At 37.0% G+C, this 25,192-nt stretch overlaps 1 protein-coding gene across 7 annotated transcripts in view; it reads left to right on the top strand.

Moving 5' to 3' along the window:
* Nucleotides 1-25,192, top strand: part of SPATS2L (spermatogenesis associated serine rich 2 like) — a 176,264-nt gene that overhangs the window by 103,409 nt on the left and 47,663 nt on the right. For all 7 annotated transcript variants that reach the window (XM_012525334.4, XM_012525333.4, XM_023588910.3 and 4 more), the window contains 3 exons: nt 2,624-2,732; nt 5,834-5,883; nt 8,553-8,799. In XM_012525334.4, coding sequence (XP_012380788.2) covers nt 2,624-2,732; nt 5,834-5,883; nt 8,553-8,799 — 406 coding nt within the window. The remainder of the gene's footprint in view (nt 1-2,623; nt 2,733-5,833; nt 5,884-8,552; nt 8,800-25,192) is intronic.

Raw genomic sequence — 25,192 nt, 5'->3', positions numbered from 1 at the left:
TTGGCTCCGAGAGAGAGAGAGAGAGAGAGACTGAGACCTTGTAGGTCCTCCTTGATCCTGTCCCTGCTCACCTCTGGCCTCATCACGTACTCTAGAAACCTCACCCTTTGCCACCGTCCATACTGACCTCCAGCCACTTCCTTAGCTATGCCTTGTGCCTCACTCATGTTGTTCCATCTAATGAAAATGCTTTTCTCCTTCCCATCCACCCAGCTCTCTTTTCTTACCTTCCAGATCTCATATTTATAGCATACATATAAAGTCAGACCTCCCTGTCATAAGATTTTGTAACGCTTGTCACAATTTGTAATTACGTATTTCTTTGTGTGATCATTTGACCGATGTCTTTATCCCCCTCTAGTCTGTAAACTCCAGAAGCCTGATGCCTTGGCACACAATAGGCATTCAAAAGTATTCACTGGATGAATTTTTATAGAGGTCAAAAGAAAAAGTGGGAAAGAACTTAGATTTGAATAAGTTAATTTATAAAAATACGGTTACTAGAAATGCTAAGGAGAATCAAACATTTGAGAATAGAAAAAATTCTTGAGCAACCAAATACAAATAGGTAGGAAGATAGGTAGAGAGAATGAGATGGATGATAGAGCCCTTGGTAAAACCCACGTATTCAGCATTTATGAATGTCAAGATGCTAAAACAGCTTTCTAATTTATGGTATTAGCACCACTACAAGTCATATACCCATACTTTGTGTGCTTTGCTCATTATAATCTAAATGCTATTATATACAGCTTAGTATATAAGCTGCTTGTTTTCAGAAATAAATTGAGTATATTGCTTAATTAAATATTCTAGTCACGAAAGTTGTATTATATGTGGTATCCATGTAATATTCTTTGTATCTCTTTACAATAAACTGTATTTAACTTCAGAACCCAACAGGTCATAATTTAACTGTTGATGGCTCAGGACCATGTAAAGATTGTGCAGTGCTCTAATAGTCATTGTTATGGATACTGCTTACCTTTTGCACCGTACAGTATTCTAGTGTTTGCCAGTCATAGCTACAGTGATCTCCTTGATAGGAAGTTGGGTGAGTCAGGTTTTGTTAAAGTAGATAGAGTATCCTGTGGTAATTGCAAGTTCAATGAAATAAAGGTCAGTTAATTCTTATAGGCAAGAAGAATGGGTGCATGCTAAGTTTGACTAAGAAATACATATAGATGATTAAGCATTAATATATCCCTTAGTTCTCACATACGTGTTTGCTAAGGGATATGTACTATATTTTAAATGTTTGATTTTCAGAAGTGTGTTTGGGAGCATTTCATGTATTATAGCTAAGATTAACATTTGAAAAACACAATGCCCCACATTGTTTTTTGTGTTTGTTTTTGGTTTTGTTTTTAGTTTCTACTGATATTTTTACTTACATACTTGGAATTAAGAGACTTGAAATCAATATACAAATGATGCAAATTACCAATCCCAGATTTAATAACAAATTCTGGTCAGCTGCAGGTTTATTTTAATGTTCTTTAACCATGACCTAAATTTATTTATGTACTCAAAAAATCTTTAGCACTAAAGAGAGAATTTTAAAAAATCGCCAAAAAGGCAACAACCACCAAAAAATAGAATTGGGCAAGCAGTAGCAAAACTTTGGGGCTAATCTTTCCTTCCTTTCTAGATGTGCCCTTAGCCATTCACTGAAGCCCTTTTACATTAGAAATTTCTAGTGCATAGACAGCAGTAATTCAAAACAGGGGACATATTTTCTGAAACAGGAAAAGTACGTGACTTTTACCATGCACGTGCCTATGTGTTTAAAGTAGTAACACATAACAAGATTCCTCCATCCTCCACAGATGCCTGGGAGGTAAAATAAGGTTAAAAGAATGAGCAAATGTGGCCTTAATGAGCTTTTCTTCCTTCAGTAACAGATGAATATAGAACACTAGGTAACTTGTTGAGAGATGAGGAAAAGGGGGGCTACCTTGCTTCTAGTATTAAAATTGGTAACCATACATTAACAATTTCTGCACTCTTATACCCTTGCCCAACAAAACATATAGTTCAAATCATCTCCTCCCTAACACTTTTCTGTTAAATTTTAGACTAGTATTTCAAACCTGCCTCTAATTCCATGAACGACCAAGTGTGGCGCTATCGTTGCTGTACCCCACATTGTTTTAACTCTATAAACATTAGCAAAGTTTCACAATACAATTTGTAAGGTTTGCAATAACTGGTTTCAGTGGGCAGATAGAAAAACTGAGGCATGAGGCAATTTCTGTTAAGTTTTCCAAAGAAACCCTTTGAGTCAGTGGAGAGAAGCACCTGAGACAGAAACTGATTCTCTTCTCACTGAAATATATCTAGTCCTTGGGAATTGCAAAACTAAGATTGGCTTTTCATACTCACTGCTAGAGTCCTAACAAGATTTCTGTGGAAATGTGTACACACAGAAATAGGGTATCAAGGTATTATAATTACCCGGTGAGTTTTCATTGGTCTGAAATTCCTTGTGTTTCCTTAATGGCAAGAGGACCGATTAGCTGGCTTTTCAACGCCTTTCTAACAGTTATAATTCTTCCCAGTGAGAGATTCATGGGTGAAAAATATTTAACGTATTTACCTTCCATTTTCTTTTTATTTACAGATTTATGCAGTTCGATCAGTTGTTCCCAACAAAAGCAATAATGAAATTGTCCTGGTGCTACAACAATTTGATTTTAATGTAGATAAAGCAGTGCAAGCCTTTGTGGATGGTAGGTAAAAATATGTTCTAAAAAGATGTATTTCTGTTTTAAAACACATGTACACTCAGTAAGAATAGAATTTGGAAGTTCTTTTTCCCTTATTAGAAAAAAAACAGAAACTAGATTGTTTCTAAAGAATTCCAATTCTAATGCTACTAATTCCATTGCCAACGGTCATTCTCATTTGTTGTTAAACATGTCCTTTATGTGCTGATTGCCTTGTGAATGGAAGATAAGGTATTTCATTCACACATAGAAAGCCTTTCCACCTATTCAACCAGTTTAATTCTGCTTAGCTTTATGACAAATAGAATCCTGGAACTACATGCTTATGTAGTCTGAAAGGAATGGTTTATTCTCTAATAGCCTTAATTTTTTACTTAGAGATTACCTAATTAATCAGAATATCAGTTCATCTTATCTACCTCTGGAACCTTTTGCTTTCTTTAAAAATATTTTTTTTTAACGGTCCCTTGTCTGGTGTGAGTGATATTATAGAATCTAAAGTTTTTCTCAGGAATGTGTTTTTATCCTATGTATTTATAACTTAAAACTTTAGTTTTCCTGTAGAGTATGGGGAAGTTCCCCTCTCCTAATCAAACCAATCCCTGTTATGAACAAAGATCTCTCACCTGCCTTTAGTTGCCACATGTCTTCTGTCCTGGTATTAGCTTCTATTTTATAAACACAGACTAATTAAACGTAATCTAACAAAGTCAGGCAAGATCTGTCAACACATTTCTCAGTTATATCATGTTTATACTTTATTTATCTAGGATAGTTTAATTTACTTATTTTCCTAGGAATATAATAATCTTCTTGAGTTTATACAAGTATAATTGTATTCCAGGACAAAGTCTTGGAGCCAGTAACGTGTTCACATTCTGATATGGTTGAAGTCAAAATTTAGTGTCCTAATCGAATTGACAAATAATTATCATTTGAAATAGCTGGCAAGCGGATCCATGCTTTTCTCGCTGTTTTTCCTTGTTTCACATACAGGTAGATATGGAATTTTTAGTCCTAGGAAACAAACAGCAGAGAATATGATATTTATCCATCTTTTCAGTGTGAGGTCCAATTTGTCTGAAGAACAAAAATTGAAAATATATACAAATTAGCACAGATAAACTCTCTTTCCAGGTTTCACTTGCCTATATTATTAGCATGGAAAAAATTCTCTCCACCCCCTCATTTGGATTGAGACCCCATATTTCCCATTTTTCCCATCGTCAACACTTTTATTACAGAATGACCCACTTGAGAGGCACAGATGCACAGTGACCGATAGTCATCAAAACACGATGTATTTAAAAAGGGCACCTTACTTGTCCTTCTTGAAATTTTCTCCTTAGTATTGAGATCTCATTAATAAAACTTAATGATTACTGAGAAACCTTGAACAATTTTGGTTGGGTTGGGAATCAGTAGCAAAACTTGCTTAAAATACCAAGGACCAAATAATATTTGTTAGGAACCATTTATGAGGTTTATTGAAAGCCACTATTTCCAAATGGCTCAAAAAATTCAAAGCAGTTTTGGTATAATTAAAATTTAATAAGAACATTTTCAAAATCCTTTCTAAAGATGGGTATTTCTTCTTCAGAATTACTCTCTAAAAGCTCATCATCTAAATTACAAATGGAATTTGTCAAAATATGAAAGTTAGGGGAATAATTGAACATTGTAATTGAGAAAGCAGTAAGCACATCATCTCCTTTCTCTGATTAGAAAGAACAGTATTTAACATTTCTCAAGAAAAAAATAAAAGAATTGTATTGAAAAAGCTGAAACTTTGTTAAAAGTTAGAACTGCCCTCATGAATTTTTACTACTATAGTGACTTATCAAGAAAGATAATGAAAGTGACTTCCTGAAGGTCTTCAGAAGGAAAATACTGTGAAACATTAATTCTTTGGGCAAATTAGACCAGCCCAGTTAATAAAAAGTCTGAATTATAGCTTACTTTAAAGTATAGTTTTATTATTTCAAGTATATACAACTCAAGCACATCTGAGAAAGACATTGAATTTTGAACCTTTGAGTAGATGGGAATAATTAGCCTATCCAAACATTAGTCAAAGCAATATGTTGGGTTGGCCTCTGCTTATCAAACAGTGGCAGAAGGCTCAATAATTGGTAACTACTAATTTGAAATCTGTTGTAAATAAAGACCAGGCTGAAGTTCATTTCTGTTTAGCCAACACACTAGTGGTAGAGAGCTATTAGTATAAGATTGTATTGAGAATGCTTAAAATTGTTAAAAGAAGGCATTTTAAATGCTACCCTCTTTTAGAAGCATCTATTTATATGAAAATAGCTGACATACTGATTACCGATAACTTATTAATGAGATTACCGGCAGCTCAGCTGGAATGAATGAAAGAAACTTTGTAAACCTGTGCAGAAATGTGTTGTAGCTGAACCATGAAGAAACAACGCATCTTTTATAAAGTTTTATAACTTAATCTGGCTAGGTTTTTCCTCTGAATCAGTGTACCTCCACATATGTACATATATGTGAATGGGATTTGACAGAACCTGAGTCTAAACTTGCATTTGATGAACTTCTTTTGTTACAACGCGGAAACCTTGTGAAGACCATATCCCATTCCCTAGCATGGTGACCAGAGCAGAACTAACATCATATAAATCTGCCCTACAAGTTGTAAATATAAATAGAGGTGTAAAAGAGGAGAAATGGTCACACCAAAAGTTATGATTCACATGGCTAATAATATTCAAAATCCCATGTTTGCTCCAAAAGATTATAGGCATTTTTATTCATATATCGAACAGAACAATTTTAAATCTACCTATGACAATGAAGCTGATTCTGAAGATATTATTTCATTATCTCCAAGACAAAAATAATGATAAAGAAGTAAGCTTCATGTAGTGGGGCTTAATATTTTGATAAAACCAAGATCATGCAGTGAATTAAATGAAAATCTGGGAAATAAAAAATGAAAGTGGCATTTTTATTAAGGTAGAATGTATCAAAACAAATGAAAAGGAAGAAAAAAAATATTGCTACCAAGATGGAAAGGCAGATTTTGCGTGGTGTTTTATTACATGAATACATGTTGAAGATTCTTTGTCTTTGTCTAGGCAGTGCAATTCAAGTGCTTAAAGAATGGAATATGACGGGAAAAAAGAAGGTAAGATTATCGTTGATTGTAAATTAGTAGCATCTTCAATCAAAACTTTCATATGGTTATCTTTTTAACATGACTGCCAATTTTATGTTTCTTTTAAATGTGTGAATACATACACCTAGAAAGCTTCCAAATTCATGGCAATTTAAATTACCAGCCCCTCTCACTACTAATGCCCTGGCTTTTCTGTTCAATGTTTTCTCACCACCAGGTGTGCTGAAGAAGTCTCAGAGTTATGTGTGTGTTTAATACTGAGAGCCCAGCTGCAGAATTCAAAGGATTCAACATCTAAACTTGCCTGAACATATCCTATAGCACAAAGGAAAAAATGAAGGAGTGTTCTAAAGACGATTGAAAATCTCTAAATATATTTTCACTTGTTTTCCCAACTGAAAGAATCTGTCCAAGGCCGCCCTAAGATAGATTTAGATATAGATTTTTTTTTTTTGCTGAGTCCTAAGCTAGATATTTAATTTTTAAAAAAAGAAGAAAAGAAAATTTCCTTAAAACTATAGTAAGAGACTATTTTCCCTTCTTGAGAACACTAGCAGATGATCCTTGAGAACAGAAGAAAGGAGCTTGTGCTCTGCCCAAATTATTTTGCTTTCTTCCTTGGTTACAAAGAGCTGTGACTTCTGGGCACATGTGATGTCTGCCATTGTACATGCTAGCCTTCTCACGTCTCCAGCACACATGCCTTCCTGATCTTGTATGCATGCTCATTCATCTCCTACAAGGCATAACTTACCTTTTGTTCTTGGCCTGCTGTCTGTTTCGTGACTGTTAAAAAAGTCTGCTTCTCTGTCCCCCTTGCCCCGAGTCACAGCCTTGTACAAGGTCGTGTGCTTTGGGTATCTCAGGGTATATATAATATGCCAGCCTACCCTTCCTCTCAAAGGAAGATCACAGGCCTGAGAAACAGGTTTTATACAAACCTAAAAGGAGTATTACTTTCATAAAATCCCAAGATTACCAAAATCACTGGAATCCCCTCCTTTGTTCTCTCCTAGTTTCATGTAAAATAGAATTATGAAATTTTTCTTTTAACCTTTGTATGCCACCATCTTTGATGATCTCTGCTTATCTTTAATCATAGCTTCCCAGGCTTCTGTGTGAGATGAAGGTGATTCACAAGTGACTGAAAGGCAGTATTTACACTTTTACATGGGAAAATTTCAGATGTCTAGCTTAGGTATTGAATTTCTCTGGTCTGGCAAAAAGAGCGGATAGCAGCTGCAGACCCAATTCGTTATTGCATCTTACCTTTAGAGGTTCAATAGGAAACTGGTCTCACCAGCACAGTGGATTGCAAACCAGAAGCCACTGGGGGTGTGGTGGGAGAATAGATGTCCTTACCCTTTCTTACATCAGCGAATGCACATCTCTTACCTAGAGAAGCACTTACTTGGGTATGATAATGGTTTCAAGCAGAAGAAAGGGAGCAAGAAGAGATTTAAGAAAACTGTATCTTTATAATTCTTTTCAAAATGTGTTCAAGGACAAAGCCAGGGCTGATGGTACAGCTGCTACTCACAGATTCAGCAGGAGGTCTGGATTTGTCCTGATAGATCTGGCATCTGTTCTGATTGGCTGGGGTCCATACCATGCTGATTGATAAATATATTGAATATCACTGATTACAAAAGCAAAGTCAAGTAAAGCATACCACGTAATTAAGAACAACGTCTTCTTACATTCCTGTATCTGATTATATTTCCACTGGAAGGGCACTGCAGGAGAAATACAGTAAAACTCTGCCATATTATAATAGGTGGGGTATAAAAAATTTCATTTGGTAAAATGCAATATTGTGTTATTTCAAGGTCAATAAAATGAAGCCTTGTGAGTCTGTCTAGCAAGTAGCCAAGAGGTCCAGGGGTCGGGCTGCACAACCCAAATCCACACAGACCCAGCAACGGTTTGCTGTCACCCAGTAGCGGTTTTCTGCTCTGGCTTAAATATTGATGGGGATGGTTATGTTGTCCTGTTAGGCCGCTGGGATGTCCTGAACTTCAGGGACCTACCTTCCACTTCATCTTTTTTTTTTTTTTTTTTTTAAAGATTTTATTTATTTAATCCCCCCCTCCCCCGGTTGTCTGTTCTCTGTGTCCATTTGCTGCATCTTGTTTCTTTGTCCGCTTCTGTTGTCGTCAGGGGCCACTTCATCCTTTTGCAAGAAGGAGTTGCCTGCCTTTTTCCTTCAGGGCCCTCTACCTACCCTCCTCCACAGTTTGATAAGAACTGTGGCACACCCTTTCCCCCATGCCATCACCACTTTAAGAAACAAGAACCAGTCTCCAGTGGCACCCTAACTGAATTCCACTTGTTTCAGGGCACTTGTTACAAAGTTTAACCTTACCACTAGCCACAGATAGAGAGCCCCAATTTGTTCAAATCATGTCTCAGCTATTTAAACCATTTGTGGCTGTCTTTTCCCTTTTAAGGGAACCTTTTGGTTTACTTTGGTAATGGCATAAAAATTTACAAACTTGTTATAGAAAGAAGACATTTAAATTAATTTGAGTGGCTAATAAAGAGGTCGGTGTTTCCACCCATTCTGTTAGAACAGCCAGAAAACAAAACAAGAAAATACTTTGATCTCTGAGTTTCACTTTTTATTCCAAGGGTCTGAGTTGATATTATAGTACCTTCTCATTTATTTCTCATTCTAGAACAATAAGAGAAAAAGAAGCAAGTCCAAGCAGCATCAAGGCAACAAAGATGCTAAAGAAAAGGCAGAGAGGCCAGACGCAGAGCCCCTGCAGCCACAGCCACCACACATCCAAAACGGCCATGTCAATGATTGTGAGAAGGACAGCTCATCCACTGATTCTGCCAGTGAGAAACCCGTTCTTATCCCTCGTGAGAAAAAGATCTCAATACTCGAGGAACCTTCAAAGGCAATTTGTGGAGTCACAGGTCAGTAATCCTTAAATTGCTTAGGAAGGCACAGAAAAGAAGAGGAGATGAAGAGAGCCCATTGTGGCCGCTGTTTGCTTCCATTCATATTGTGGAAAGTGAAAGATTGTTCTGCAGTGTCCATGGACTCAGCCTTCCTGAGGCCGGCACACATGCAGGATGGGTGAGAGGGCAAATGTAGCAGAGGTGTTCTAATACACTGAGGCCAAAGAATAAATGCTCATTCTAGCCCTGCACTAAGTCAGAGGGTTTGTCTGTATTAGGGTCATCAGGAAAATGAAAATTCCAGGTTAAAGACATTCTCTTTATAGCCCCCTTTGCTGGAATAAGGGGGAATAATAGATGACAAAGAAAGTGTTATTAAGTAGTTTCCTAAGGGTAGACCAAAAGATATTAATTTCTGGTATTTCCTAATATGCAATAGAGCATCATCTTCCAGGGTATTAGAATTTAGAATGTTAATTGTTTTTGCTACAGCTATACATTAATCTACAAAAGGCTACTTCTTAACTCTATGATCTTGGGTGCATCATTTCATCTCTGGGGTCCAGTTTTCTTTCTGTACCAGAATCTACTAGATCAGTGGATCTCAACACTATCTGGCCCAATGCCCCATTTTTATAATGAATCCTGAAAGAAAATCCATAGGCAGTATAACCTACTCAGAAACAGAATTTCAACAAAATCAAAATATAAGAAGTTCAGGAACAGCTAAAATAGAAGACCTAATGAAGTGGCCAGATGTTTATGCCCACTTATGATGAATCACTTTTCATTTAAAAGAAGTACTAGTCAACTGAACATTGTGGATGCTTTCTTTATATTTGACATTTTAAAGTACGAGCTAAAAAGGCACATTTGTTTGCATACATGGAATCACTGGATGTGCCAGGTACACATGCAGACCTGGCATGAATCTATGGAATGTCAACTTAAATGTCATGACTGGTGTTGTGGTTGACAATATGATTTTCCAAGTGGTGAAAAACTCGGAAAAAAAAAAAAGTTCTGAACTTTTTCCCTAAATTTACACAGTAATTGAATCCTGGCTATCCAAGGTATAGTAAAACAGTGCAAAACATACTTGTGTTTATATGTAAAGTGGAATTGATAACAAAACAACAATTTGAGACTCACATAATTATATATTTTTTAACAATCATGAATGTCCAGAAGGACACAAGAAAGTTCAGGATGCCAGGGAATTCTTTGTTGTGCAGGACAGTCCTGTGATTATAAGTTATCTCTTACCCCACACACATACCCCCATACACACACACACAGTCATTTTGATAAACTTTAAAAATGGCCCCTCCATTTTTCAAAATGCCTCCTAAGTAGGTCGCTCCCTCAGTGAGAGCCACTGTTCTAAGTGACTCCTGAGTTGACTGAACCAGTGTCTTTTGAAACTCTTCGTACATTCAAAACACTGCTGACTGACACAGTAGATTCAGAGAAGGATAAGCTATAGTCTCGGGCTGTGGGGGATCACATTTGATATCCTTGAAGAGTTGGCTGAAGGTATATCAGTGAGTTTAAGGTCTGGCAAAGGTGGTGCCACATCCAGATGGGTGAGCCAGAGAAATTTCATGGGAGCAGGAGGAGACAGGTGTGCAACAGAAAATCTCTTGCTGGCACATATCAAATTGAGGATTTGGTGAACATTAAGTAATTGATACACTGTGTGACACACTAGTAAGTTCTTCAGTTGCTCACAAAGCATTCATTTTCTTCCCTAACAATCCCATCAACAGTGAGTGCTGTCGTTCAGGTAATCCTTATTATGTAATGGTGTCTTAAACCAAAGCAAACAACAATGACAATAGAAATAACTTGTTTACATTTTGAATCTGGATTCTCCAGGAATTTTTTAATTCAATTTTTGTTGTGGCCACAGTTTTGAGAATATTTTTTATTTATAGCCAGGGTAGGAGAAAGGAATTAAATAATCGAGTGGCAGAATCCCAACTTTACTTGTTATTGCTTTCACATGAATTACTTTCAAACTCTAATTACTCAAGACGCTGTTTTGTTATCAATCATAGACTAAAAGCATCACACACATATTTGTTCATTTACTTATAATTTATTCCTTCTTCCAAAATCAATTTCAGTAATTCTGTCAAGTATATGACATTAGAGCAAATGCAGTATAGGAGAGCTCCATTTCAGAGTGGATAGTGGATAGCTGCTTTAAAGTTATGTGCCCATCAGGGGAGTACTCAGTACAAGAGGGCTTTTGTAAACACTATGAAACTTTTTGTAAAGAATCCTTAATTGCATGAAGTATTCCATTGTTCCTTCACTTCTGTAAGTCTAGCACAAAGGCACTGAGGCAGATATCAGTATTTAACGTTTACTGCTTCATCAAAATCTGTATACGTCACATAAATTTTTCTGTTAGAGAATAAATGATGATAGTGGAAGGTTATAAGATGTTTTGCATAAGGGAATCCTCCTGTTTTACTATTAACTTCATTAGCAGTTCACTTACTACAATCCTGTTTTAAAACGAGTGTGTAACTAGTTAGGTTTCCTTCCCAAAGACGATAAAGAGTCATCAGGATGTTGATGCCAAAGTAGTCAAATGACTTTAAAATGCCTGTTCAATCTCTTGGAAGTCTTGAGACCTCTAACAGATATTTCATGGCTGTGTTAGCCATTGGACATTCTGCCCCTATTTTGAGTAGAAGGTTGGAACCAGAAGGGCTGGGAGGGCTCCTTTAATCCTGTCCCCCACTTTATAGCTGAGGAAACGAAGGCTTCCTAGGTCACATCTCTTTAGTGATAGAGTTGAGAAGATAACCTACAACCTTGGGTATTGCTCTTTAGTTTGGAAAAGACTGACTCACATTCGTGTAATTTTGTACATGTGTTTGAAAGCTAATGGTGAAACCATGGATTCCCTGACTCCTAAAAAATGTATGACTGAAAAATTAGAACCAAGTAATAATAGCAGAGCAGTATAATGATACTCTGATCTTGAGAGGGTTCTCAGTATGAACCTAAAAGAAATCTCCAGTCTACTGCTGATGGAACATTTATCAAGTTTCCCCATAATGAAATTAGCTCCAGAAAGCTTGCGCTGTACGCCCAGCTGGGCAGCAGGCTGTGAACACGCACTACGCGTGTTTTATCTTTTTATAACACCTTGACATTCAGGCTCTCTCTTTTTAAACGTCTTAAGCAGAATCATTTTCTGGTAGGGGTAAAGTTAGCTATAAGATACATGCAGGTGGTTCAGGGGTGTTAGTGTGACTTCCTACATGAAGAATAACCACTGAAAACATCGTCATTTCAGCCTGTAAATATAGCACTGTCGAGTGGGACAATGCCGCATGTCAGCACATAGCTTAAAATTTTAAGAGTTTGATTTAAACTTAGCACCAAAATACTTCTTTATGCCTTGGAGTAGTTTTTATTCCCTCAGAATTTTAGATCTTTTACATAATCCAGTCAACCATAGATTCAAACACTAAGTAAGGCAAGGACTATATCAAGATTTCTTTTTGCCAGATGTAAGACCAAGGGTAATTTTTACTTCCAAGGCCCCATCTAAATGTTTAAAGCACATCATGACCTTCGGGACCAACTTTACCAAATGTTCCTCCTGCTGTATGTTTTATGAGGCTCATATTGCTTAAGTACATAGATGCTTATCTTGGGGTAAATCTGGATGGGAATTCAGATTTCTCTATTGTCTTTCTTCCACTGGACTCAGCTCTCATTCAGTAGGAAAGGAACAGGATTTTCTGGGCCACCAGTGTCTTTATTGATATAAACTTCGAGTGGGGCTTTCACTTATGTTCAGCTCCTCTTGCAAGCCCCAGCAGGCGTCTTTTATATTCCTTCATCTTGTAAAGCATCCTGGTAAGCCAAATTTTCTGGTACCTGCTATTCACCTCAAACAGAAGACTCCACGCTGGGTTTGCTGACCTCCACACATCCGACTTCCCAATCTGCCCTTTATTATAAAAGTGGAACAGCCCTGCATTTTACCTTTACAATGCAGATTTTATATTTCAGCATGGCACAGGCACAGAACTGCTTCTCATTCTCAAATTGAAGTGAACCTAATGTGAGAGAAAGGGTCCTGTTATTTTAGAATGTTGGCAACTTGTCCCTCATTTGTGCTTCCTGTAAAAAAACCACCAGACTCTTTCACAGTATTTTTATAGTGTGAGGTTCCCTACAGGATTTCCAAGCAGCTTTTTTTTTTTTAATGCTACTATTGGCCCTAGCCTCAGGATTATCTCTCCTGCTTTTCTAAGCCCTATATTGGACTAGAAGATTAGAAAAGATCAACATGAAGAAAGCAGCTAGCTTAAAACTTTAATAGTAAAGACAAATGTGTATATTCCAGGATTTCAGCAGTCCCAGCTCTCAGATGGAAGCAATCTAATATAGTAGCTAAGAACAAAGGCTTTGGCATTAGACATGTTTGGATTCAAATCCTGGCATCAGCACTTACTAGCTATTTGACCCTGGACAAGGTAACCACTCTGTCTCCCCTGCCTGATCTGCAAAATAAGAAAACTTAACTCCTGAGCAGTAAATCAAACATAAAATGATTAGCCTGGCATCGGGCACATAATGGATGCTCAAATCTTATTTATCTATTTAGTATGTCTTTTAAGTATATAACATACGCTGGGAATTCTTCTAGGGGAAGTGAGCAAGACAACAAGGTTTTGTCCTCATGGAGTTTATGTCCTTTTTGGGGGTTGGGAGAAAGAGTTGGATGATAAACCAGAATGCAACTAAGTTACCAAGATAATTATAGATTATGGTAAATGTTGTGAAGGCAACAAATAGAGTGACTGGCAGGGGGGCAGGGTCATACAGTGACTTTAGGTAAGGTCCTAATGTAACAAAAAATATCTGAAGAGGATACATTTAAACTGAGACCCAGAAGCTTTGATTCAGTTTCTCTCACACCAGGTTATGGTGGTCTGAACAAGCCAAGGTTTTATTTGAACTTTAAGTAAGGATCTTGGCTTAAGTCCCCATAAAGTTATAACCATAAGTTATCCTATTTTCTTAAAATTAAAGATATAATATTGTAGTATTATGTACAGTTAACATCACGTATTGTTACATGAGCATCCATTTTGAAAGGAGATATTTTAAAGCACATAAAGTACCATTTATCATTATCCTCCTCCCCCTGAATTATTTTAGCATTTAAATAATTGCTTTTAACTCCCATTTATACTTGTGTCTTGTTCAATCTCAGCCTGAGCTTCAAGCATCATTGTGTCTGAACTGTTTGAGGTTATATTAGGGCAGGCCTTAGATTATATCAGTGACTTAGACCCCTGGTTCCTTTCTCTGTGTATGATAAAGCCAATATAGACAGATTGGATATAGTGACATGAGAGCATAAAAAAGGAACATAAAACCACTCAGGTATTCTCTTGTCACTGAGGTAGAGTGAAACCCAGAACCCCCTGCTTAATCGTTCTCATTCAAAAACTGCTTCTACAACACGACAGCAGTAATAGGAAAACTCCTCATCTCTGAATATGATACCGTCATAGCCTTCTACCCATGACTTGCTATAGTGCTGTCAGTTACAAATGAACTTAAGTAAAACGTACCTCTTACGAGGACCAAAAGTTTCTTTAAAAAATTGTTTTTGAGATTTTTGAAGAAAGATTTAAACAATTCTCTTCAAATGCAATGAGAAGGACTATGGAAAGATGGAGGAGGAAGCTCCAGGAATCAGTCCATCCACCAGAACACCTATTAAACTCTAGAGTACAGCAGAAAACTGTACAGCATCCAGGGAAGGGTGGGAGGAAGAGGCTAGTGAACTACAAAATACCAGTAAATTGCTCTCACCAAGGGGCCGCAACCGTCACCCATTCCCCGGCCTCACAGCAGAGAGCAGTGGGGGCTGGCCCCTGGCAAAGCTTGCTTGTGCTGGAAAGGAACATAAAATTCTACCTCCCCAAGATATCCAGGGTTGGCATGGGCCAATCTCTGATTACGGCTTCTGATTAGCTACTTGGGATTGCTGGGGCCAGTTCTGATGGTGGCCATTGTTCCAGCCCACTCTGGACAAAGGTGGAGGAGTAGACTTACAGACTGCTGTTTTCCTCAGAATTGCAGAGGACAGCTGCATTTGCTGGGCAAGTCAAGAAGACACAGCCTTGGGGAGTCATAGAAGAAGCTCCTGCCCTCATCCCCTTTCCAGGGCAGTTTGTAGCCAACCTACACTCCCTTTGTAACCCCTGGTCTTGTTCTGGTTGGGAAAGACTGACTTAGGAAACTCCTCTACAGCCTGCCCCAACCCTCCTAGAATTTATCCTCCAGGCAAAAATAGCTTGAGACCAAGGCAGACAGTGTGGGGCAAAGTTTTACCTACTTGAAATCCAGGAGTGGAACACCTGGGAGAGGGTGAGCATTCAAACTCCTGTAGATGGCACATCCTAAGGCCACTGGCAAGTGCAAGCCTAGAAGAAGACGTAGGCTCAGAAAAGACAGGGAGGACTCAGCACTTTGCGTTTGCCTTGGGCTGACCATCCTCATGTGAGGGCTAACACTCAAGAAAATCCCTGTCATAGAAAACCAACTGACTACAAACTCAAGAAACAGACATCTCAGGGTATAAATCCCAGAGTTAACATTTTAAAATATTAAAATATACAGGATGCAACAAAAGATTACAAGACAGAAAAATAAGCAGGAAATGATGGCCCACCCAAAAGAAGGGAATAAAAATCCATAAAATATCAGTGAAAAAAACCAGACTCTGGACATACCGGACATCACTTTTAAAAGTGATCTTTAGTATGCTCAAGGAAATGAAAGAAAATTCAGAGAAAGAACTAAAAGATATCAGGAAAACAATGATCGAACAATATGAGAATCTCAATAAAGAAATAGAGAAATTTTAAAAAGAAACCAAACAGGGTTGTAAACCACAATAATTGAAATGAAAAGTTTCAAGGAGGGGTTCAATAAAAGACTGGAGCAGGCTGAAGAAAGAATGAGCTAACTTGAAGACAAAACAATTGCAATAAGTCAGCCTGAGGAGCAGAAAGAAAAAAGAATTATAAAAAATGAAAATAGCCTAAGAGACCTCTGAGACACCATCAGGTATACCAAAATACCCATTATGGGAGTCCCAGAAGGAGACAAGAAAAGGGCAGAAGGAATATTTAAAGTTCCTATATATGCACCTAACAGCAGAGCCCCAAAATATACTAAACAAATACTGACAAATTTGAAGGAAGAAATTGGCAGGTTTACATTAATAGTGGGAGACTTTAATATACCACTTTCGGTAATGGATAGAACATCTCGACAGAAGATCAATAAGCAAATACAAGACTTGAATGATACTGTAAATGAACTAGACCTAACAAACACATAGAGAACACTTTCACTCAATAATAGCTGAATACATGTTCTTCTCAAAGTGCACATGGATCATTTTCCAGGACAGACCATAGTTTAGGCCACAAAACAAGTCTCAGTAAATTAAAGAATATTGAAATCATACAATATATCTTCTCTGGCCACAATAAAGCTAGAAATAAAGGAAAAAATGGAAAATTCACAAATATGTGGAAATTAAACAACACACTCTTAAACAACACACTCTTAAACAACCAAAGGGTTAAAAAAGGAGACCACGGGAAGCAGTTGTGCCTCAACTGATAAGAGTGTCCACATACCATGTGGAGGGTCCAGGGTTTGTGACCCAGGGCCTCCTGACCCACGTGGTAGGTGCCCCACATGCAAGGAGTGCGCCCCACAAAGAAAGCTGCCCCACACGATAAAAAGTGCAGCCTGCCCAGGAGTGACACCACACACACAGAGAGCTGATACAGCAAGATGACACAATGAAAAGAGACACAGATTCCCAGTGCCACCTGACAAGAATGCAAGTGGACACAGAAGAACACACAATGAATGGACACAGCAGACAATGGGGGGAAGGGAAGAAGAAATAAATAAAATAAATCTTAAAAAAAAAAAAAAAGGAAATCACTAGGGAAATTCAGAAATATCTTGAAGTGAATGAAAATGAAAATACAATATACCAAAACTTATGGATGCAGCAAAGGTTGTGCTGAGAGGGAAATGTGTAGCTCTAAATGTGTACATTAAAAAAGAAGAAAGATTTCAAATCAGAGACCTAACCTCAAACCTGGAAGAACTAATAAAAGAGCACTCTAAACCCAAACCAAGCAGAAGGAAGAAAATAAATATTAGATTATAGAGAAAGGAAATAGAGAACTTTAAAAAATAGAATCAACAAAACCAAAAGTTGGTTCTTTGAAAAGATCAATAAACTTAACAAAACTTGAGCTAGACTGATAAAGAAAAAAACGAGAGGACACAAATAACTAAAATCAGAAATGAAAAGGGGGATATTATTACTAATCCAACTGAAATGAAAAGGACTAGTGAAGGCTACTAGGAACAACTGTGTGCCAACAAATTAGATAACCTAGATGAATGGACAAACTCCTAGAAACTCACTAACTACCTAAACTGACTCAAGAAGAAATAGAAAATCTCCACAAACCAATAACTAGTAAAGAGATTGAATCAATAATCAAAAATCTCCCACCAAGAAAAACTCAGAACCAGATGACTCAGAGGGGAATTTTACCAAGCATTCCAAGAAGAATTAACAACAATCCTTCCAAAAATTTGAAGAGGAGAAACACTCACTAATTCTTTATAAAAGGCCAGCATCGCCCTCATATAAAAGCCAAATAAAAATACTACAAGAAAAGAACATTAGAGGCTGATCTCTCTTATGAATATAGGTGTAAAAATTTTTAACAAAATAGTAGCAAACTGAATCCAACAACATATTAAAAGAAGTATACACTATGAGCAAGTGGGATTTTTACCAGGTATGCAAGGTGGTTCAACATAAAATCAATTAATGTAATACACCACATTAACAGAAAGAAGGAAGAAAACACATGATCATCTCAATTGAAACACATCTGACAAAATTGAAACACATCTGACAAAATCCAGCATCCTTTCTTGATTAAAACACTTAGAAAACAAAGACTAGAAGGAAACTTCCTAAACTTGATAAAGGGCATATATGCAAAACCATCAGCTGACATCATACTTAATGGTGAAAGACAGATTTTCCTCAGACATCAGGAACAAGATAAGAATGCCTACTGTCACCACTGCTATTCAACATTTTACTGGAAGTTCTTGCCAGAGCAGTTGGACAAGAAAAAGGAATTAAAGGTATCCAAATTAGAAAGGAAGAAATAAAGCTTTCCTTATTTGCAATGACATGATCCTATATACAGAAAATACTGGGGAAAAAAACAACTAAGCTCCTGAATCCAACAAAGTGGCAGGATACAAGATCAACATGAAGAAAATCAGTAGTGTTTCTATGCACTAATAATGAAGAATTGGAAGTAGAAATCAAGAATAAGTGTCCTTTTATAATAGCAATCAAAAGCATCAAATATCCAGAAACAAATCTAATCATGGATAAGAAAGACTTGAATACAGAAAACTATAAAATATTGCTAAAGGAAAACAAAGAAAACCTAAATAAATGAAAGGACATTCATGTTCATCAGTTGGAAGACTAAACATCATTAAGATGTCAATACTGGCGAAGGACTTGACCCAGTGGTTAGGGTGTCCATCTACCACATGGGAGGTCTGCAGTTCAAACCGCGGGCCTCCTTGACCCGTGTGGAGCTGGCCCATGCACAGAGCTGATACGCGCAAGAAGTGCCGTGCCACACAGGGGTGTCCCCTGCATAGGGGAGCCCCACGAGCAAGAAGTGCTCCCGTAAGGAGAGCTGCCCAGCGCAAAAGAAAGTGCAGCCTGCCCAAGAATGGTGCTGCACACACGGAGAACTGACACAACAAGATGATGCAACAAAAAGAAACACAGATTCCCGTGCCACTGACAACAACAGAAGTGAACAAAGAAGATGCAGCAAATAGACACAGAGAACAGACAACTGGGGTGGGGGGGGAAGGGGAGAGAAATAAATAAATAAATCTTTAAAAAAAAAAAGATATCAATACTACCCAAAGCAAATTTACAGATTCAACTCTATGCCAATCAAAATTCCAACAACCTTCTTTGAAGAAATTGAAAAGCCAATCATCAAATTTATATGGAAGAGTAAGGGGTCCTGAATAGCTAAAGCCATCTTGAAAAAGAATGAGGTTGTAGGACTCACACTTGATGTTAAATCTTATTACAAAGCTACATTTGTCAAAACAGCATGATGTTGGCACAAAGACACATAGACCAATGGAATCAAATTAAGAGTTCAAAAACCAATCCTTACATTGGTGGCCAGCTGATTTTTTACAAGGGGGCAAAGACCACTCAGTTGGGAAGAACAGTCTCTCCATTTGCAAAAGAACGAAGGTGGATCCCTACCTCACAGCATATGCAAAATCAACTCAAAATGGATCAGATACCAAATAAAAGAGCCAGAACTATAAAATGCATCTCTAGGACCCTGTGTTAGCCAATTGTTTCTTAGACCTTACACCCAAAGCACAAGCAACAAAATAAAAAATTGATAAATTGGACCTCATCAAAACTTTTATGCCTCAGAGAACTTTATCGTGAAAGTAAAATGGGAAAACATATTTGGAAACCACCTATCTGATAAGGATTTAATAGCCAGAATATGTAAATAAATCATTCAGATCAACAATAAAAAGACAACAACCCAACTAGAAAATGGGCTAAAGAATTGAACAGACATTTCTCCAAAGAAGATATACAAATTTCCAAAAAGTGCATGGAAAAAAAATCAACATCATTAGTCATTACAGAAATCCAAGTCAAAACCGTAATAAGATACCATTTCATATCCACTAGAATGGCTACTATTAAAAAATGGAAAATTACAAGTGTTGGAAAGGATGTGGAGAAATAGAAACATTCATTCATTTGCTGGTGCAAATGTAAAATGATGCAGCTGCTGTGAAAAACAGTTTGGCAGTTCCTCAGGAAGTTAAGTATAGAGCTACCATATTACCCAGCAATCCCACTTCTGGGTATATTTCCCAAAGAATTGAAAACAGGGACTCAAACAAATATTTGCACACTGGTGTTCATAGTGGCAATATTCACAATTGCAAAAAGATGAAAGTAACCCAAGTGTCCATCAACCAATGAACAGATAAAATGTGGTATGTACACACAATGGAATATTATTCAGCCATAAAAAGGAAAGAAGCTCTGATAACATGTGACAGCATGAATGAACCTTGAAGACATCATGTTGAGTGGAATAAATCAGACATAAAAGGACAAATAGTTTGCTCTCACTGATATGAAATAATTAGAATAAGCAAATTCATAGAGTCAGAATCTAGAATAGATAGCCAGGGAATAGGTGGGGTAGGGAATAGGGAATTAAGGCTTAAAAGGTACAGAGTTCCTATTTAGGACAATGGAATTATTTTGGAAATGGATGGTATTGATTGTTGCACGACACTGAATGTCATTAAGAGCACTGAGTTATATATTTGAATGAAGGTAAAAGGGGAAATTTTAGGTTCAATATATGTTACTAGAATAAACATTTTTTAAAAGCATCAATGAAACTGCACAACACAATGAACCCTAAGTTAAGCCATGGACTAATTTTGATAGTATAATTATAAAAATGTGCTTTCATCAATTGTAATAAATGTAGCACACCAGTCAAGGTGTTAAAAAGAGGGTAGTATCTGGGAATCTTGTATTTTATGCATGATTAGCCTAATAAAATATATACATATTTCCCTAAGACTAGCCTCCCTGCTTTGTCTCCTGAGCGCTTTCCTGCGTCACCAGCTGTGGTCACGGCCCTGCACTGGGCCTTATCCCTGCAGTGCTGGAGAAGTGGCAGATTGATTTAAGCAGGAAATGGGAGGAGCCTCACTTTATAACATTTCATAAACTGTCTTTATACAAGTGTAAGCAAAAGCCAGGTCTTTGCAATATAAAATACTTTTAGATAAACCAAATGAAAACTAAGTTATTTGTACCCAGCCATCAGGAATACAAGGGATCTGCTTCTCTTGACAGCCCTATAAAGCTTTAACCTAATGTCAAAGACAGGAGTCCTGTTACAGAACAGAGAGGTGCCTTCTAGCCCCTACATGTTCATGTCTTTCTGAGGCCATAGCTCCACCTCTACCACATGCCCCCTTTATCCCCATCTAGGAGCTAGAGGCCCCCCAGAAACAAAATACAGTCAGGTTTAACCCTTTCTTTTTGCACAGGGCCTTTTAAGTGCCAGCATATAATGTGTGATGAACCACAGGCTGCTGCTGTGCTTAACTTGGTCAAATTTAATATGCAAATAATAATAGTGCTCATTTACTCAGCACATACCATGGCCCAGGCCCAGTGCTAGGCACATACATACATTTCCTCAATTAATTGTTACAACACCCAGACAGACAAGGAAACTGAGCCTTAGAGAAGGGAGCTTGCCCCAAATCACACAATTAGCAAGTGCCAGGGTCAGGAGTAAAAAGCAGATGTGCTTGATGATAAAATCTGTTTTAACCACAGTACTACAATACCTTTAAATTTATAAAGTTTTATCCTAAAAATAAGCTTTTTGATTCTTCAGAGCTCAAATTGTTGTTTTAAATTAAATATATCCATGCAATAAACATGCCTGTGACTAAAGTTAATGCTTAAAACAAAAATATCACTGGTCAACCTAGTTAAATATTTGTATTTTTTGTATATAAATATATAATATATATCAGTAAAAATATGGAATGAAAATCAAGCCTGTTTTAAAAGGGAAATAAGACAAATGAAACTAAACAAGTTCACATACATACTTTTGTCATCAACAATTTAATTCATTGACTTTATTAATCTCTTTTCTTTATCTTTTACTATAAAAAAACCTAAAGATATTAATTATATATGAGACCTTGTAAAGACAATGTTAAATAAGAAAAGGTAAAGGATTTGTTTCGAAATGGAAAGTCACTAGCTTTGTGTCCTCTGACTTGATCAAGTCTTTTCATAGGACTTGAGTAAATAATAAAATCTCTGTATTTGATGAAGAAGTTATGAAAAGACAGAACTTACATTATGTCTGTGGAATAAGCCTATCTGTTTCGATCTCTTTCCAAAGTTATTGGTTCCTCTGACTGTTAGGTACTTTGGTATGTACAGATAGAAGAACAGTGAAACAAATGCAAATTAAAGTATACAGTAATTGCAATGTAAAAAGTTTTCTTGGGACTTCATCACTGGAAAATTATTCTGTAACATTTTAAGAATTATCTTTACTTACTGTCTCTATTTCTTCACCTTCCTCTCACTTATCAACTTGTCATATCTTACAGCACCATCACTCCAAAGATACTGCTCTATAGACATTTTTCAATCCTTACTTTAACTTTTCTTTTTCAGCAGCATTTAACATTGTTGACCACTCTATCCTTAACCACTGTCTTTCCCCTTTGCTTTCTGTGACTTGGTGCTCTCCTGATTTTACTTCTCTGTCTTCTTTGCTTCTTCTGTTTCCTTTGAGGGTCATTCTTCTCCACCTGTATGTTAATTGTTGAAGCTTATCAAGGCTTGGTTGGTCCCAAGTCCTCTCTTATATAAAGCTACACATTCTCCTTACATTATTTCAGCCATACCCTAGCTTTAATTATGTAAGATAGATCACAAACTCATTTTTCGGTTGAGACTACTTTCTGAACTCCAGAGTCTTTCTTGACATTTTCACTTTGACATTTCCAAACACCTCAAGCAACATGTGCATGGTCTCCCCTCCCAGTCTTTGTTCTCTTTTAGTGTTCCCCATCTTAGTTTACCATCTATCCAATTGTACAAGCCACCTCCCATATCCAGTCTATCACCAAGTCCTGTCGATTTTCATTTAAATATTCCTAGAATCCAACCACTTCTCACTGTCTCTGCCTGTATTTTCCTGCCAAGACCACCATCCTCTCTTGTTTGTGCTGCTATAGAGGTCCACTCATTAATCTCTCTCAGCATTTATTCTTACTCTAAATCATTCTCTGTCCTGTAATCTTTTTAAAACACAAATATGATCTCTTCTAATATGACCAAAAGTCTTACCCTAGCCTACAGGCCCAGTGTTGTCTGTCTCTGTGTCCTTCTCCACCCTTATTGTGTGGCATGCTCTTTTTTGCTTTCTCTACTCAGCCTTACTAGTCTCCTTTCAGTCCTTCATGCTGATCATGTATATCAGTCAGGCTTAAATCATGAGACAGAAATCACACTGGTTATTTGAGTGGGAGAACTATAATATAAAAAATTGCTAACTAAAACAGTAGGAGGTGATTAATGACTAATAAGAGTAAGAGAGAACTCTATGGGTCCAGGAGTGGCTATCTCAAAACTGAGGAAGACTGGATGATAAAGGAACAAGACTGAGAGAAGGACCCCACCCAAGACTGATATCTGACCTCTTCAAAGAGGGTGTGTAGATAGCTGTGTAGATCATAGGAACATAGTGACAGTAAAGTAACTTGTCAAAGGGCACATATTGACTGAGCTTCTCTGTAGAAGAAGCCCACCATTGCCAGAGTATCTGGCGATACTGGAGCTGCTCAAAGAAACTGCCAGTGGGGAGGGCATGCCAGGTGGGTGTGGCTGAACTCTTCAGCATGACCACTGGGCTTCTGTGCTGAAGAATGATAATAATAGGGGACTAGAACCTAGAACCTATCTTTATCAAAGCCAACTTTCTGCTAGCTGCAAAAGGATTGTTTACAGGCAAGTGGATGTGGCTCAAGGAGTTGGGTGTCCACCTACCACATGAGGGATCCTGGCTTCAGTTCCCAGTACCTCCTAAAGAAGACAAGCAAGACAGCGAGCTGACATGACATGCTGGCGCAGCAAGCTGACTCAACAAGATGGCAATATGAGGAAACACAATGAAAGACACAACAAGTAGGGAATGGAGATGACTTAAGCAATTGGGCACCTCCCTCCCACATGGGAGGTCCCAGGTTTGGTTCCCATTGCCTCCTAAATTGAAGACTAGCACACAATGAACAGACACAGAGAGCAGATGACAAGCACAAACAATGGAGGGGAGGGGGTAAATAAATTAAAAATTAAATAAATCTTTAAAAAAATAAATAAAGAAGATTGTTTACAGGGTCCAGCTCCAGGAAACAAAGATGGATTTGGAGTTGAGACAGTAATCTTATAATTGATTTACCATGCTTCCTCCTGCTCAAGTGCTGCTTGGCACATACATCCCTGCCCTCTTCACCTGGGTGTTTCAGGTCAAATCTTTCTGATCTCATCTTAGGTGTGAGTTAGGAAATTCTTTCTTTGTATCCCTAAGTCAAATGTGTGAGTTATAAATTTCAGAACATTATGATTTCTTTCCTAATATTTATCACAATAACTATTTTATATTTGTGTGGTGGTTTGATTTATACACCTCACTATTAGACTGCAGGTTCTGTAAAGGTAGGGGCCATATTCATCTTTATCATTGTATTCCTGGGGCCAAGAATAATAATTGGACTAGTAGGCACTTAAATATTTATTTCTGTTCATAAAATAACAAGCCTTTCTCATGGTTTCTATGGAATTATTAGTGATAAAATATGAGTATAGGTTAATTTTTTAAATGACTATGTTGCTTTTTAAAGATAATTATGAAATTATGTGTTTGGTTTAAAAAGGATTTTTTTGTAATTGAGGAAATTTTTAAAATACAGTAAAGTTTAAGGAAGAAAATAAAAATTTCTACCTCCAGAGACAGCTAATCTTAAATTTCGTTTCAGAAATTTTTAAATGCACAGATATATAGGATTTTTAAAACAAAAATCACATTATATAGTATGTGAAATTTCATATTCTTTTTTCTTAATGACATCATGAACATTACTTCATATCATTATATATTCTTTTAAAAACATGATTTTGATGTCTGCATTGTATTTTTATGAATATGACATGATTTTAAGTATTCCTAACCTATAGTTCCTGTAGGTTGTTTCCATTTGCTTATTATAAACAAGACTGTAGTGAACATCTCTTGTATGTTTATCTTTATGAACAACTATGATTCTTTGGCATATATTCTTAGAAGTGGAATTACTTGGTTCAAAGTTATGAATTTTTTGAAGTCCTTAATATATTGCTGTCCAGAAAACTTGTAGTAATCTTGTTTTTATTTGCAAAACTGGTTAGTAGGAAGATAGTACATTTTAAAGATGATTAATTTCCATTTGCATTTTTTCATTTGTGAATATTTCAGAATGCCAAGATCAATTACCAAAGAACTGCCAATTGTAGTATTATGAGTTATCATGAAAACACTATCATATTCAATTAAGTAGTTAAGAGAAAGGTAACATGCTTTAAGTAACACAAAAATTAGGAATTTTCGATATACTT

This window comes from Dasypus novemcinctus, chromosome 7, assembly GCF_030445035.2.
Source record: "Dasypus novemcinctus isolate mDasNov1 chromosome 7, mDasNov1.1.hap2, whole genome shotgun sequence".
NCBI lineage: Eukaryota > Metazoa > Chordata > Mammalia > Cingulata > Dasypodidae > Dasypus > Dasypus novemcinctus.
This window is presented reverse-complemented; position numbering and strand designations above follow the sequence as displayed.